Consider the following 17,042-nt stretch of genomic DNA (forward strand, 5'->3'; position numbering starts at 1 on the left):
GGTCCTACATCCTAAGTGTCTGAGTTTGTAATATAAGGTATTAATAAGTGTTTTATAATGACTAATAAAGAGCCAATATACTACTAATATGCATGTTAATTAACAACTAGTTGATGGTGAATTTGTGTACCTTAATATAAAGTTGTACCGCTTATATGATGAACATTGATGTCTATATATGTCTATTTATTCTGTATTTGACATTGTTTCAATAACAAATAAAATACAAATTATAATAAGTCATTATATTGAGATAGCTAAGTCAATATAATGAGATAGCTAAGTCAATATAATGAGATAGCTAAGTCAATATAATGAGATAGTAAGTCAAAATATTGACTTACAGGATTTCTTTTTTTTTTTTTCCTGTGGCGCAAACAGGCTTCCATACTATAGGCTAGCATAAATGCCTAATTGCTTATGTGCAAAACTTTCTTGCAGCAGCCAGTGACTTACCCCAACATGTATTGACTGGATAGTGTCACCTCTGGAAAGAGGCAGGCTAGCTATTTCACCGTTTTCAGTATTGTTGCTAAGCTAACCATACCATGTCCAGTTGAATTGACAGATATGAGAGTGGTCTTCCTTCTCGTCAACCTCTAGGAGTCTAGGTGATATAGCAGAAAAGTTTACTTCCGAAAATGTTAAATAGTTTAACTGTGTCTGTTTGTATCAACGTTAACATGTGGATACTGTAATGAACTAGATACTAACGTTTGCTAACTATGAGCTAATGACAACAGTGCTGCTTGGCAAACAGCTAATCAAAATCATAGAGGGGCATTTGTTGATACTCAAAAATATGTAGGCCTACATTATGAAATGTGTGTTTTTAGAGAAAGCCTATACTTATATGAGGTAGGCCTATTCTATTTGTCTTAGTTGTTTCCTAAATAGCCTACTACAGGGATGTAAAACTTTGTGTAAGAAGTATCCGTAAAACCAAAAATAAAATCATAGATTAAATAGACCATTTTGCTTTCAGGTAAATGGTTAGGAGAGTGAAGCCCTTTAATCTGTAATTTATTAATCATTAAACATTATTACATTATTCATACTGGTGAACAAGGACCACTTCTACAGAGGGACGTTCACAACATACATATTACATTATTATATACAGTGCAGTGCATTACAGTGGATCGTTATATGTGTATTAACGGGATGAAGGGATCGGGAGACTGGGAAGGAGAGAGGGTTTGAGGAAAGGGTACAGGAGTGTTTGAAGGGAGTGGGAGTTGTGATATTAAGTTGTATTGTATTACTTTTTTTTTTCAACCACAGTACAGTTTGTTCTATAAAAGTTAAACCCATAGAGAGATAGAGTGCCACATTTTCACAGCTACTGTAAGGTGAACCTACTGAAAGTTGACTCTTGTGGGAATATCAAGTGAGATACATTTTGTCATGAGATGCTATAGAGAGATGCTATAAAACATTCTAAGATAGTCAACCTCCTTCCAGAGTGTGGAGACCCTGGATGGCAGGCCAAAGGTCAAAGATCAGATCAACGTGCATGCGTGCTGCAGACATTCAGACGTGTTCGGCCATTGAGAGTGGCCGACCCCCCACTATTTCTTCCTCTGTGTTCAGGCATCATTTTTGGTGATTTCCCTTTTTATATATAAAAAATACAAAACATAACAGCGAAAAGAATTCCGTTGGTTGTCCCGTTTTTCATTTTTCCAAAACTGTTTTTGTTCGTTTTTTATTTCCTCATTTGGTTGGGCTTTTTTTTTTTTCTTTTCTCCTCCAGTCACTTACATATTGACAAAGTATACAATATTTTACAACTGAACAAGACTGAAAGATAACATTTGATTTGTCCAATCAGATACAAGGCCCGCATCCTATATCCAATTAGAGAAGTCAACTGGAAGCTAACCAGTAGTAAGCAACACAACAAGCCTATGGTGTGAAGGGAGCTGTCCGATGTCAGCTCTGCATTAACAAGAGCACCCGCCCTCGGGGACAGAGGGCTCTGCCGGTCTCACCAGCTTGATGTCAATCACTGGGAAGAAAGGAGTTAAGGAAAGTCAGGTGATAGGTGAGAGAAATGTCAAATATTATTGATGGGAAATGCTTTAAATTAGTGCCTAAAATGTGCTTCAATTGCATATGTTCCTAAACATATGTATGTACATTCTCTGCATAGTATGTACTGAATACTTGATCGGCTGTAATAAAAAAGGAAAAAACTAGTTATAGAGCTTTGAATGATCAGATTACAGGAATTGAATGAAGTAGTCCCATGTATAATGTTTCCATTAATAATTTACATGTATTGATAAGTATCTCTTTTCAATTACTCCCTTATCCATCCTCCATCACATATCCTCAATGTGTGTCACTTCCCAGACGACCACTATGTGGTGCTGTTCCTTTGCATCCACACTACTTTCTTGGCTCTATGCATTTCCTCAATTAGGCAAAAAAGCTTTAATGGCTGATGCCTCAGTAGACAGTAGGCTGGGCGGTCTGTTTGTACTAGTGCCAACAACCTCTAAGAGATTAAAAATAAGCTGCCTGTTTCTTGGCTGTGTAGCTCTTGGCACAGCAATTCACAGCGGCTATAAAGGATACTGCCTTCAGGATTTGCATCGTCCAAACTTTCCATTCCAGGTAGGGCTGCTGCAACACGACGAAACAGCTATGAGGAGAGAAAAGGAGGAGAGGAGGGAGGGTTAGGGATTCAAAAAGAAGATGAACATAGAGGGCAAAGTAAACGGAGAGAGCATTTAAGAGATAGCAAGAGTAGGAGGGTTACATTTATCCTTTATGAACTCCAGACTCTTTGTGAAGATATAATTAGTTTTACATATAGAATGAATCATTTAATCTTTTTATCAAGTCTTAAGTAACATCCCAGCTCTGTTTTGTAGAGGTTGCAATATGTATAGGCTAACTGTCTTTTTCCTTTGTTTGCTACGTTTGCACCGCACCCACTATTATCGGATGTGCACACCAAGTTAGTATCTGAATCGCCTTGGATAGACAAAGGAGTGGCAGAAAAAGCTTGGAATAATGATGGCCAAAATGCTGAGAAATATGGTGAAACTGCGGGGTTCACCTGTTTGACATTGCAGCCTGTCTTGGCACTGGTCTCGATGAACATGACGTTCAATTCTTTGGCTCTCTGCTCTCCTTCCTCAATCATGATTTGCCTGCAAGAAAATCAGGCCAGGCTCAGCAACATGACATCGAAGCATAATTTATTCAGTACTGACATGTTGACTTTTACGACTTGCTTTCTGCTCAGTAAACAAAATATCCTCCTGTCAAAGACTACATTAGCTAAATGTTGTATTTGACATACTCACCTCTTCTCTTCCAGATCTGTTTTGTTGCCGACTAACATGATGATGACGTCACTTCCTCTCTCTGTCCGGACGTCATCGATCCATTTGCAGGTCTGCTGGAACGAGTTCACATCTGCATAGACAAGACTCTTCGTTCAAATCCAGTCTTTTTTTGTGTTGTTATGTTAGAATCCCATGGGAAAATAGTGCTTCTTTGCTGGGTTGTTATGTTTTTCAGACAGATCAACACATACAAGACAATGCATACGTGCTCATAAGTAAATTACTACTCACTTGTAATGTCATAAACGACTACAGCTACAGTAGAGTCTCTAATGTAGCTCGGGATGAGACTCCTGAAACGCTCCTGCCCAGCAGTATCCCACAGCTGCAGCCTTACCTGCATTTACAACCACAAACAAACAAACAAACACACACACACACACACACACACACACACACACACACACACACACACACACACACACACACACACACACACACACACACACACACACACACACACACACACACACACACACACACACACACACACACTTCAGTAGCTGTTTCAACTTCATACTACACACAGACTACCCAGGCCTTAGTATAAGTACACATCCAAAGTGATAAGCCAGTATTAGCTCCTGTGCAGGCTTACAGAGCTTTATATCCTGACAAAAATATACTATTAATACAAGCTAAATGATCCATGCAGGAAAGGACTTTGACTTCTTAGGGCTAGAAGAGCAAAGACTAATAGCAGAAATAAGCTAAGTATAATCGTGTTAGTCTGTGAAGTGAGAAGTTATTAAGGAAATCAAATCAGAGATTAGTGAAACCAGAGTGGAAATTGGGAAATGTCTTGCTCAGGAGGTTCGCTGGCTTAAAACGACACTAGTTATAAAACATGAATTCATCTTTACATGTTTACATGAATTTTAAATGATATTAAAAGCTTCCTACTGTTCGGTCTTCCAGGTACATTGTCTTAGATAGGAAGTCTATTCCAATGGTAGCCTGCGGTGGAGAAAGAACAAAGGAGGGCAAAAAAGATCATCAGTATTACACAGACTTTAAAAGCTAAATGTCTCCCTGCAGCATCAGTTGTTCAAAGCAGATTGACTGTTGTTTAAATGAAGGAAAACACAAAAAGAACAGCCAATAAGCCCTGAAATTGAATCAGACTAAAAAACTAATATAATTTGTATTACCCTCAGGGCTCAATCATTCAGACTTGTTACTGTATGTAGCGAACTCCTAAGAAAGGCAGGGACAGAATAATCTGTTTTCTCTTTTTAATAACAGTCTATTATTGCATAGCATTTCCTTTTGATAACTGCAGTGCAAATTACATCATTTTTTTAAAACCCTGATTTGGAATTTGCATATCAGACTTGACATTATTCTGTTAGTCTGCCCATTTGACCAAAAAGGGCTTAATATAATTGAAAGCTTTATTTAATAACTTATAACTAGTGTTATTCTAATCTATCATCAGAAGACTATTGTCTAGAGAAATAAGGCAAGGAGTCCTTGGTAACTTCTTCAGTGCAGTATTATGCATTATCTTCTTTTTTGTGAGGCTGGCCCGAGTCTTACCTGATACGTGTTGTCGAAACTGTCATACATGAATCTAGTAATGAGAGATGTTTTCCCCACTGGAATAGAAACAGAAGTATATTTTTAGTTGTGTGTTATTTCAGATTATAAACAGTCATATGGGTTTCTTATGAAAATACAATTTCCTGAGTAAATTGAACATAACGATATGACAGTTGGTGTGTTCAGGAAGTGACAGAAAGATATTAAAAGATGTGCAATAGCATTCAATCACTGTCATTGTAACCTTCACTTTTAAAAGAAAGAATATATTTCATTTCTATTTCAAAATAAGAATATTACATGAAAAGTAAAAATCTGCCATTTCAGTGTCTACCATATATCCACAATGCATATTATATGGAGTTAAGTTGGCTAACATCTGTGATAATAACCTCATTTTAAGTAACCTCCCTTTCATGACAACACAATGCATTTCATTGTAATGTTAGTAGACCAAAGAAATGACTACATTGCCTGTTCTAAAGAGAAGAAGTAAGAAATAAATGTGCTAAAACTAACATCAGTATCTATAGATCATTTTTGTAATTATTCCATTCATCATAGTCAATGCCTTTTTAATGTCGACCATGGTGACTAATTCAAATGTTATGTTTTGTCGCATCAACACTGAGAAGTTTAAAGTGATACAAAACATAGATTAGCAGGCAACCCTCACCTTAAAGAGGCTAACCCCTCACATTACATTTTTACTCAATCTATTAATTTAAAGGAGTTGTTGATTACCAAATTAATTTACATTTTGTATTATTGTATGATGGTTTATGTTTTGTTTTGTATGTACTTTCAAATGTTGTATGTTTTTATAATGGCCCATCTATGGGTGCATTGTAAACCACAGTAGGCCATATGCTGTGGTATGTGGCCTTAGTCCAACCTATATCTAATTGTCCCTATAAATATAACATATAGATTAGATATTGAAAAAATGTGTTGCAGATTTATTTTTTATTAACCACCTGATTGATTGATGGACTAATGACTCAGCTCTATTTTCTTTTATGGTGATCAGGAACATTTGTATGAAAGAAAAAAGAGAAAAACAGAAGTTGTTTCTAATAATTATCACAAAAAAATGCACAAGGCCCTCCTAAAGCAGACGGATGTGTGGCAGTGTTAGTCATGGTGACTCCTCAGAGGATCAAGGTGAGCCGGATCTTATTTACATCCCATCTTACCACCATCTTTAGCACCATTTTACTTCACATCTACAACATGACTGAGCAGTGGACTTCTGCAGCAGGCCCCAGGCCCTCATGCAGAGCCTCTCAGGGCAGACAGCTGTGCTTTTGAATCCAGAGATGGGCAGTGGCCACACCAGGCCTTGATACAGCACCGTGGACAGCAACATTGCAGCGCAGGCCACACAAACACACACACACACACACACACACACACACACACACACACACACACACACACACACACACACACACACACACACACACACACACACACACACACACACACACACACACACACAGGGAGGCTCGAAGTCGACACACAGCCTCCTCATAGACATGCAGCACACACACTGGGGCTTCACAATGTAAGACACCAGTCAAGCTGTTGTCATATTAACCCTATTTATGTGTTTTCTACAGCTGTACTGTATGGGATGTTTGTTCCTTTGCTGCCACTCTGGATGTCTGCTGTCTGAACACGTATTCAGGCAGATTTACAGCGCTAAACCATTATCGATCTCCCGAATTTGTGCCATCACATTAAATAACACACAGTCATCCCCACCCTAAAAAAAGATGGCTTATTGAAACCATAGAAATAATGCTGTGGCGCTGTCAAGCTCGTTTATATTTTATTATGTGTGGGAGCGAACCGGAGAATGCGAGCTTTAGAGATGCTACAGACATCGCCAGCCTAGGGTGTGTCCCGAACTGACACATGGGGGACTGTTGATTATCTTTTCCAAATGAAATAAATACCCCAGAGGAAGAGGAAATGATTACACACTGTCATGTAATGGATTAAACAATTGTTCTCGTTAGAAATAAGCGATGTGAGGGAATTATAGCTGTTATCTGAAAACAGGCTGAGCATTTTGTCGGTCACTGCAGTACATCAAAACATCTGAATTCATATCGCCTGCTAGGATGCGAATTATGACAATTTGCGCCAACTAAACAATCATTAGGGATATTCAGTACAATGAGCAGTGAGTGGTCATGATAGTTATAGCAAATCCAAGGGTGACATTTACATGCAGGCGGTTTTTTTTCTACTTCTTCGGGTAATCAGATTTTCTACAGTCACATATTGTGCCCAAGGGTCCATGGGCGTGAAATTACACAAAGCCGGCCACATCCTTCAGATTCAGCTGAAACTTTGTAAATCAACAAGGATAACATACATGGCCTTCTACATATACGCATGTTAAGCAATAGATGGGAGGACAACACCGAAACCTCCCAAAAGATCTGACTCACCGCTCTGCTCGCCCAAAAACACGAGTTTAAATTTCCTCAGGGGGTTCCCCAAATCTCCTCCAGCTGACATGGTGGCAGATAAAGAGCTCAACTTGGATTATTTGATATGTTCTTATTGCTCGGCGTCTCCTTCGTTGTGGGTGCGCAGGGGGATCCTCCTCTCCTCTCAGAATGATGGGAATGCAGCTCAGCATCCTCCTGTCAATCTGCGGAGCTACTGCGCCTGCGCGACCTCACCTATTTTAATTCGTCACCTTTCTATAGGAAATCGAACGAAACTGTTTTTAGTGTAGTATATTTAAGATAATAACAACGTGCACGACTGTGAAACATAAGTAAATACATGTTTGGTCGATTACAGAATAAATGTCAATGGTTTATTTTCAGTTATTGTAATTTGTTTAGTCATTGTACGCCTTTGTTTTGTTTTTTAAGTTAATGATAGGGTTAGGGTTCAACCTATTTCTAAGACGAATGTTATACTTTTAACTTTACTATACATTTTTTTGATTTACAAATTAAAACATTTGTGATCAAATGTTTCATAATTGTATGCTTTTTGAAAGATGAAAACAAACAAGCTGCAAATTGAAATGTGAGTTTATGCATTAATGACAATAATCCATAAATATAGTACAGCAATACAAACATATAATTACATATATTGGAGTCATTTTATATCACTGTTTTGCTACTTTTACTTAAAATATTTGAATATAGGGTGCTTACTCATTCTATAAATTATCTGAGATCTTAAGGAAGTCATTGAATTGTATGACGTTTACCGTGGTCCTGCTGTCAGAATACACATCAAATTAAATGAATAGGATTTAGTTTTTGTTTTCAGTAAATGGATGTTGAATTCAATGCCTTTCTTGGAGGCCTTGTCAATCATTTGGATATAAACAAATAATAACTAATCATTGCAGTAATAATGCATCGATAAGGCATTCTCAACAACGTTTTATTCAGCTTTTGTAAACACACCAACATGTCATTATTTTGTGCAAAATTATCAAATGGAACCTTAATACTAATGTGCAAATTCAAACAGCTCAGCCTCCTTCTCCTTCCAGAAAGCAAAGCTACGGTCAATATATTTACAAATGTCTTGGTTGTTGAAACAAGAGAAGTTGGAGTCCCTGCCACACTCATCTGCAGCCACAGTTTGAACCACAACTTTGGGTAGGAGTCTGGTATCTGCCAATAAGGATGATGATGGGCAGTGGCACGGTCTGGAGTCCCCAAAGAAGCGAACTTTGATGTCCTCGAAGCCGTCGCTCCACTGTCGACTCCCTGACTGGATTTCCTGGAGAACGGCCTTGTGGAAGTCCTTCACCATCTCCCACGAGAAACTGCCGACATGGTCAAAGACTTCGAAGCAGAGTAGATGCCTCATCTTCCTCTCCTCGGGCAGAAGCTCTTGTTCCAAAATGTGGAAGTATCCCACCATGAAGAGGTCGAGGGTCAAGCTGTCGTGGGTCACTGCAACACCGTCCACGTCTGGCAGAAATTGCTCTGGGGAGAATATTACTCGAGAGCAGTTTGAGGAGGACACACAGGACTTTTTTTTTTCTTTGAGTCCTAGTTTACTTCTCCAGCAGTGAAGCACCTTGTCTACAGCACATCGTTGTTGGCAGAATTGAAACATGGAGGTGATTTTCTGTTGGGGCAAAGCGCCTGTCACTCTCTCTGAAAGTGCTTCCTGTCCCTGTCTCTGCCTCGCTGCTCTCACTGAAATAGCATATGCAGATTTCTTCCAGTGGCTCAGGAACAGCACCACGATACGTTCTTTCCTTAAGCTGGTAGTCTCCATCACAGGTTTAATTGTTTTGGGAGGATCGCAGTGACTATTCAGGTTGTTTACTTCTGGAGCTCCAAACATTACCTGTCCTCCTTTCATAACCCCAGCAAAGGGATAAATGCTGCCAATCTGACCCTCAAAGTTGGATCTTAGGTTTCTGACCGACACCCCGGACTGTTGGATCTCCCTCACCACTCTCTCCCTCCGAGCTCGGCTGTAGCTGTTGGATTCCAGTCGATGGCTGAAAGTAGACGCCATTCCTATGTGAGGAATCCTAGGACCACTGAAGGTCTCATCATGTGCAGGCACTACCTCTTGCTCGTGTTGCACCAATCCCTGGTCCAATTCAATTCCTAAACTGTTGCTAACCCCCTGCAAACCCTTCATCTCTCCCATTATTCCATTCATTACGCTCCTCTCACCCCCTTCTTCTGACGTTTGCGTCAGGTTGGCCACCAGCAACGACATACTCTTAACAATCTCTGAGACACGACTGCACCACATTGGCAAAGTAGGGTGCATTTTCCCCTCAGTGTCCATCTTTTGTAGGACCTCTTTGTTGAGGGAGATGTTCAAGATGGAATCAGGTAAAATGGACCGCAGCTCCTCGGTGAGCCTGGTCAGCTCCAGCTCGTAAGCCTGGCAGCGTTTCTGCAGTGAAACAGTCTCAATTTGTTGCTGCAGGTACACCAGATCATCCTCTGTTAGGAGCTCTCCAAAGGGCCCCAAGACGGCGTTGTGGGTTTGGGAGTACTTCCAGCCGTCCACTGGTGTGTAGCCATTAGTCATGTCCTGTTAGGGGAACGAATAGATTTTCAGAATAATGTTGAGTGATAGGATTCTAGCTGATATTTGGTCTACAAGCCTACTCTACATGCTCTTTATTTGTTTCCCTTGTTCATGTCTTTTAAAGCTCAATTATCACCCTGGTGAGTCCAACCCTATTCGAGAAACACTAACTTCAACCAAATAACTTAACTTGTCTTTTTTAATTCACACACACAACATCTATTGCGCGTCTGGCCGTCCTGGGAGAGATATACCTCCTCTTTCACTCTCCCAGATGTTTCTTAAATCTTTTCTCCAATAGCTATGGGGTTTCTTAGGAGTTTTTCAGGATCCACTGCGATGACTATGATATATGCTGTACATACTGAGATTCACCCTGAGACAAATGTTTAATTTGTTATGTGGCTATATACATTTGTATTGATTGATTGATTTTTGGATTGATTGATTTATTCATTTACTGGTTTATTGATGTATTGATTGATTGATTGATCCAACCACTCCCTACCTCTTTTAATTACATTATTACATTACATGTTAGACGCTTTTATCCAAAGCGACTTACATACTCAATACTGTGGATAATCCCCACAGGAGCAATTTGGGGTGAAGTGTCTTGCCCAGGGACACAATGACATGCTGACTGCAGTGGGGTTTGAACCTGTGACCCCCTGATCCGAACACCAACACACAACCCGCTGCACCACACGCCTCCCTTTTAATCTTACCAAATAGGATTGGGTATGCAGATGCAGACATATCCAATAACATACATCGACCACAGATTTAACTGAGTTAACACTAAAGTAAACATACCTGTCTCCTCTGCTCCTCCTCGTCCTGCAGCCTGACCTGCAGCTGCCGCACCATTACCTGTCGTTTCCACTCCGCGATGGGCTGGCCGGCTTCATCGTGGGTCGGCACCAGGGAGTCAATGTCAGCCAGGATCACATCAGCGTTCAGTACCTCCTCCAACAGTTCATGACTATTACACTGCACAACCATCTGAGACAGTAGGTGCCAGTGTTAAAGGTTTGTGAAATAACATAAATAATAACAAGTATTTTTTCTGATGTTCTTTCATTTTTTGTATACCATGTGTCAAAACTAAAACATTATTAATGTAACACCCATTGTACATCCACACAGTTATTATTAGTTACTAGTTTTGATACAGTGTTGTCATTTTGAACATACAAGGCCTAATTAAATATGTTCCCATCCCTCCCCTAGCTATAATTGGACAACAGTGATTGTCCAATTTAGTCTCAGATAATATAGGGTTTTGTCATGTAATCTAATGTACATTACCCTGTTAATCATTCCCTATCGATCCTGAAGGCAGCCATCTTTTATGTTGTTATGCACAAAGTACTGTTTATCTTGAAGGTTGTTATCACCGTTTGTCCAGTGAAGATGGCAGCATTCTTCAGAGACTTAATGGACTTCATGTGGGACATCAGGGTGAGATCCCTGTCTGGAGGCTTCAGGTAGCTGAACGATGTCACCACTGTAACATAACAAAGGCTAAATGTCAACAATTGTATCTTAAAATGAATCAATATTATTATTTGTGTATGTGTAATTTATGGTGGTTGTGTCGGTTTAATGTCATTTTATATAACGTAATAGTCCCTGTTAATCACCTGAGGAGGCCATCTGCACATTCTGCATGGTGTCTGAGTGGTATTTATTTGAAGGGGCGGCAGGGGTCACAGAGGGTGAGGTCCCAGGAAGTGGTGAAGGGTTGCGAGGCAGGGGGAGCACTTCTTTCATTGGCTGCTGGGGACACACACAGCAGTCACAGCAATCCATGATTAAAGGGACAGTTCTGCTTAGTGGAACACTTCAAATGCCTTTCTCTAGGAATTATTTTCAGTTTTGGTGCCATTGGTAATTATCGTTTACAGTATAGGGAGGTATTGAATGAGATTGTGAATATTACAAGGTTTGCTGATATTCTTTATAAAATAATGAGGTTGGATAAGATAAGATGTACTTTATTGATCCCAATTTGGAAATGTTTTGATAGTTGATAATATTTTGGGTGTGGGCACTGCAAGCAGATTATTTAGATGTTCTCAAATGCATTAGTTCTCATTAATGTCCTCCTTGCTCCCCTTGGGATGCTGAATACATTTTTGACCTGTCATAGCAAAAAAAGCAGGTCATATTATTAAAAGCGCCTTTGAAGGAATTAGTGATTCTATTAGTTTGCCAGGTTATATTCTCCTACTGTAATTGTCTATCGCTGTACTGATGATTTATCACCTTGCTGTTCTCCATGTTGGCTCTGCTCAGTCACAGTCTGGTCTTCTGGAAGCAACAGGAACTCTTCTTTCTGAAAATGACATTAAGAATAACAACATGTGACAAAAAGTAGATAAAGTGAGCAAAAGAGAACCCCTTCTGGAGAGAAATGCGACACAGAGTATCACACAGCAGTGAGTAAATAAACGATTTCAAAGTCATCTTCGAAGAGACCTCCTTGATACCACATGGTCAATATAACAAACTCAGGCCGCAGCTTGTAGTACTTGGATAAAAAACAAGATGTGGTGAAACAGGAGCCCCGTCAGCATCAGTAGTGTAGCCCGCACAGAGTGCAGGAGAAAGTGTTCTTAGAGTTATGAGAGACATGATATCCTGCTTCAGGTAACCTTCCTGATTTCTCACAGGCTCCATGCCATTCTAGAGCATAAATACTACACAGACAATTAGATGTTTGTCCTAATTAGATGTATATGCAAGAAGTTAGATTAGAAGCTTTGTGAACAACTAACATAATTAGAGTTTTAAAAGATAACTGAAGCACTCCTTTGTGCATCAGTCAATCCTCACAGTAAATACAGAGCTAAATCCCAGATCAAATGAACGCTGAAGGCTCTTTGAGCAGCTTTTCTCTCACTGATTGTGCTGTTATGTTAAATGTTTGTTGTTTGTGTTTCATGTATTGTGTCTGGATATTTGTCTGTTGATGTTGGACATGGAGCTGCTGTGACGCAAGTCAAATTTCAGACTTGATCTGACAAATAAAGTCATATCGTATAAGTCATATTAAGTTAATTTGTGACCAAATATAAACCTGTAAAACCTTTGAAATACATTTGATTGTTTTATTTGCCAGATAAATTGTATTTAGTGCCCTTAGCAATCTGTTGCTTTCATTCCAACTGTTAATGGCAATGGTTTCCAATACACATGACATTAAAACATTGTTTTATATCTAAGTAAGGCTTTGATGGTTAATAAATATCAAATGTAAACTGTCAAGAAAGTATTTTTAATTCAAATAAAATAGATTCAAAATCTATTTGTCATTTGCAAATACACAATCATTTTTCTCGAGTTCCATCTCTTAACATTACCTTGAAGATCTGATAATATAATACTTCAATATATGAAAGCATGCAGTGTGAAGGTAAACTTCTGTTGTTGCAATGTTGAGGAAAATATTCTCTTACATGCAGTACTTACAATATATCCAGGAACTGTGAAATCACGAGCAATGGGACACTAGATTAATTATAGGAGGAATTTAAAAAAAAAAAATAATAATAATATTGAAAATAAAGACGCGCAGTTTACTCCAGAAGGTGTTGTCTCTCTACTCTGGAGCGGCCAATAAACAGGCAGACCAAGGAGCAGCATCACCTGGACCCAAACCTCAGACGGGGGCCCTTCTTTGTGTGCATAATTAACGAAGAGGGATAGGGTGACTGCATCAGGAAGTATAACAATTGCTCTGTGAATGTATGTAGGAGACGACATACAGTATGCTGTGTGTGTGTGTCCGTGTGTATGTGTGTGTGCATGGACACCTTCTCACATGTTCATGTTCACACTTGAGACCGGAGATGAAAGTCAATATCCGAGACTGCACCCAAGTGATTCACTTGGCTTGGAGTAACACAGAGTTTTGTATTTCAATATCAGCATTTCAATGAATAGGATAGCTACTCCTACTGGCACAGTTTCATAGCAGTTAAGCTAAAGCTGTTACATCAACCTTTTTGTCAGATTCGTGACTAAGCAAATAAATTGCCACGCATCTTTTATCTACACCTCACTGGAGCAGTAATGTAATGGCTATCAAGGGTGGAGGGGGGCTGCAGGACAGTATTTAAAAAGTTGTGGCCTATAGTCCATAGGTTAGCTTAATCAATTACTGAATGTAATCCTGATCTTTCAGTGGTGATAGCCTACTGTTCTTTGTTTTGTTAGTTTTTTTTCCTTTCATAGGAAACAATTCAACTAATTTGACAGTAACTGGGAATCCCCTTCGGTAGAAAGCGAGACATGAGCGGTGTGTAAGCTTTCTATCATCGAATCCACACCAACTTTGTCTCTGTTGGTCGGCTAACCTGCCTTCACAAGCTGCTGTTTACTAAACCGAAATAGTTTACATGTCGGCTCAGTGGGAAGAAATCAACAGCTTTGGTATAGTGAATCATTCCAAGCAAAAGAAAATTGCATAAACCAGCAAGCTCCCGTACAGACTGCTTTATTTTAACTAAAATGGACCTAAGAAGTCAAAAGTTGGGGGCGCATCTCACAAATAATGTGTAGATTAATACGTTTAATAAAATGGAAGCACATCTCTGTTCATCTATACTTCGGGAATCGATCTTCATTGTCAGTGTATTAAAAAGGTAGAGTCAGTGATTCTGGAGATACATTTCTGATATTTTAACTTAACACCAAAGCAAATAACTTCATTAATTTTTCAGCTCAAACAGTTAGCGATTGTGAGGAAATATTAGCTGAATTTTACAGAGCTATGGGATTTAAATCACTGACTGCACCTTTAATGAATTTTAAAACTTTTGGAGTAACTATTTTTGATCAAAGTATCTTGTTTTCTAATTTGTTATCAATATATTATTGTTCACAATTGCGTTCAGTGAAGATTTTAAATGCCTGTCGTCTCTATTAGCAGTATGTCAATCTCCCGGCTGCTGGTCACCTACAGTACAAACAAAAAGAGGGCAATTGGACAGAGATATTGAAACAGAACACATGATTAAATATTCAACATCCGTTACACATAAAAGCCCTGCAGATATCTTACCAAACTTATTGTTCATCAATAGTGGGCTGTAACCTCAGTGCCTGGGATGAGCCTTTGTGTGCAGTCCAGTATTTCTGCCTGTGTAATAAGAGGGATTAGTGTGACCGGCCCTGATGCAGCTAAGTACATGGTGAGTACATAATCAATAATGGAGGGCTGCAGAAACGCAGAGCAACAGTCTCACACTGCAGGGCGTTCACATGTGTCCATGCTGAGCAAACAACAAACTGTTATGACACAGACAGGAAAAGCATTATGTTATATTAACAATGTATGAGGTGAAGGAAGTACTCAGATTGCTTATAGCAATACTAAAGTAAACATACAAATACTCAGTTATAAGTAAATATAAATATAAAAGGTGTACCTAAAATGTGTTCTTACAGATCTTGAGTAAATGTCCTTCATTTCATTCCAACACTGTCAATGTATTTCATTCCAACACTGTCAAGGTTGTTCTGTAAACAAGAGCCCTCTCCTGTTGGGGACATTTTGTTTTCTATGTTCAACTAATGAGATGGGCAGAGCAGGAACAACTTGTTACAGAAGACATTGGCCCTTTCTCATTTCATCAAATCCCCCTCCTCAACTCCTCGACTCCTCGGTCCTCCGGTAGTGACCCGGAAATGAATTTCAGCGCGCCATGTTGAAGGACATCTAATTTCTCTAAATGCACTTCAAGGACCGAGCATCGAGCATCGAGGAGGCTCTCTGGAGGAGCTATAACCGAGGATACACTGATGGGTCCTCCACGGCTCCTTCGTGGATGCATTTCCGGCAACAGAGATGTTCCAAAGAGTCGTGACGCACGGCCGGACTTATCTCAGCCAATGACAACTCTGCATGCATCCTCTGGATATTATTTTAGAAACTGCTTTCATCGCTTTGCGATGTTTCCAGAGAGAACAGCTGTGAGGTCCGTGCAGAAAGCAGAGCAGTGTGTATAATATTATATAACTCAGTATAACAGGCCTACTCTCTTTATTTGCTGTAGTTTAGTAGATATCTACAAACAAAGAGTCCATATTTTTCTAAAACCATTTAGTGCTTCACATAATAAAATACACAACGGCTGTTAGCTGTAGGTGCGTGTGTGTGGTACAGTGTGTGTGTAGATGCAGCGGACATACAGGTCTCAATTGGTTTGGTGTCCTCTGCTTACTTTTTTGGCCCGTAATTTATTTTCCTCATTGTAGCGACCAGAGAGGGGGGGGGGGGATATATCCAGTCTCTGATAGTGTTACGTTATTATGAGAGTGCTCTGTTTGATTCTGAAATTGTATATGTATATAAATATATACATATATATATGTGTGTGTGTGTGTGTGTGTGTGTGTGTGTGTGTGTGTGTGTGTGTGTGTGTGTGTGTGTGTGTGTGTGTGTGTGTGTGTGTGTGTGTGTGTGTGTGTGTGTGTGTGTGTGTGTGTGTGTCCGCATCTGTAGCCTGTTATTGTCTCATTATACCGCAGAATGAATTAAAAGTAAATATATAAGTCGTCATGAACACATCTGTCTATCAGAGTGCTGCTGTGCCTCCTGTCATCATTAATGGACGTCTCTTTAAAATTACCGCTCAGAGGAGAGGAGTTCTCATTTCTCTAACCGCCTGCTGCTTCCCCTCCTCTCTCCTTGGTTCCCCTCCTCGGCTCGCATCTCCTGTGGGCGGGACTAAGTCTCGAGGGTAGGAGTCGAGGAGGGGAGTTAGAGAAATGAGAAAGGGCCATTGTCACGTGTCAGCCAGGAAACATGATGTGCTGCGTATGTGTGCTGCACAGAAGTAGTCGCAACATCTCAGGATAAAACACCAGCTTTTTTTTTCTGCTTCTGTCTGTTATAACTATTCTTAAAGGAACTAAAGGCTGTTGTAGTTATGCTTTTGATAATTAAAAAGAGAGCAGAATCCAGATTTAAAGATCCCCCAAACACGTTTTTAGACAGAATGAGAATCTGTCTCATATGGACTATTGGTCGCAGGGTAATCCTGCGCATGACTGCGCTGTTTATCTGTCAGT

At 39.7% G+C, this 17,042-nt stretch overlaps 2 protein-coding genes across 12 annotated transcripts; both read right to left on the reverse strand.

Annotated features, from left to right (window-relative positions):
• Nucleotides 1-988: 988 nt before the first annotated feature.
• Nucleotides 989-7,575, reverse strand: rab6bb (RAB6B, member RAS oncogene family b). Its single transcript, XM_034234703.1, has 8 exons — nucleotides 7,367-7,575; nucleotides 4,902-4,960; nucleotides 4,266-4,319; nucleotides 3,594-3,699; nucleotides 3,321-3,432; nucleotides 3,071-3,164; nucleotides 2,584-2,650; nucleotides 989-2,011 (listed from the first exon to the last, which is right to left on the reverse strand). The coding sequence occupies exons 1-8, from the start codon at nucleotides 7,434-7,436 to the stop codon at nucleotides 1,947-1,949; spliced, it is 627 nt and encodes a 208-aa protein (XP_034090594.1). The 5' UTR covers nucleotides 7,437-7,575; the 3' UTR covers nucleotides 989-1,946.
• A 433-nt stretch (nucleotides 7,576-8,008) lies between these two features.
• Nucleotides 8,009-15,655, reverse strand: espnlb (espin like b). Of its 11 annotated transcripts, none has more exons than XM_034234437.1 (8): nucleotides 15,398-15,655; nucleotides 15,031-15,108; nucleotides 13,789-14,925; nucleotides 12,231-12,300; nucleotides 11,606-11,741; nucleotides 11,360-11,469; nucleotides 10,776-10,964; nucleotides 8,009-9,962 (listed from the first exon to the last, which is right to left on the reverse strand). In XM_034234437.1, exons 4-8 carry the CDS (start codon nucleotides 12,243-12,245, stop codon nucleotides 8,400-8,402), a joined length of 2,013 nt encoding a protein of 670 aa, XP_034090328.1. In that variant the 5' UTR covers nucleotides 12,246-12,300; nucleotides 13,789-14,925; nucleotides 15,031-15,108; nucleotides 15,398-15,655; the 3' UTR covers nucleotides 8,009-8,399. The 11 variants fall into 11 exon arrangements, with proteins under 11 accessions (XP_034090328.1, XP_034090336.1, XP_034090335.1 ...); XM_034234445.1 differs by having other exon boundaries at nucleotides 11,606-11,738; nucleotides 15,398-15,654; XM_034234444.1 differs by having other exon boundaries at nucleotides 11,606-11,738; nucleotides 13,437-14,925; nucleotides 15,398-15,654.
• Nucleotides 15,656-17,042: the final 1,387 nt, after the last annotated feature.

Source organism: Gymnodraco acuticeps, unplaced genomic scaffold (genome assembly GCF_902827175.1).
Source record: "Gymnodraco acuticeps unplaced genomic scaffold, fGymAcu1.1, whole genome shotgun sequence".
In the NCBI taxonomy this organism is placed as follows: Eukaryota; Metazoa; Chordata; class Actinopteri; order Perciformes; family Bathydraconidae; genus Gymnodraco; species Gymnodraco acuticeps.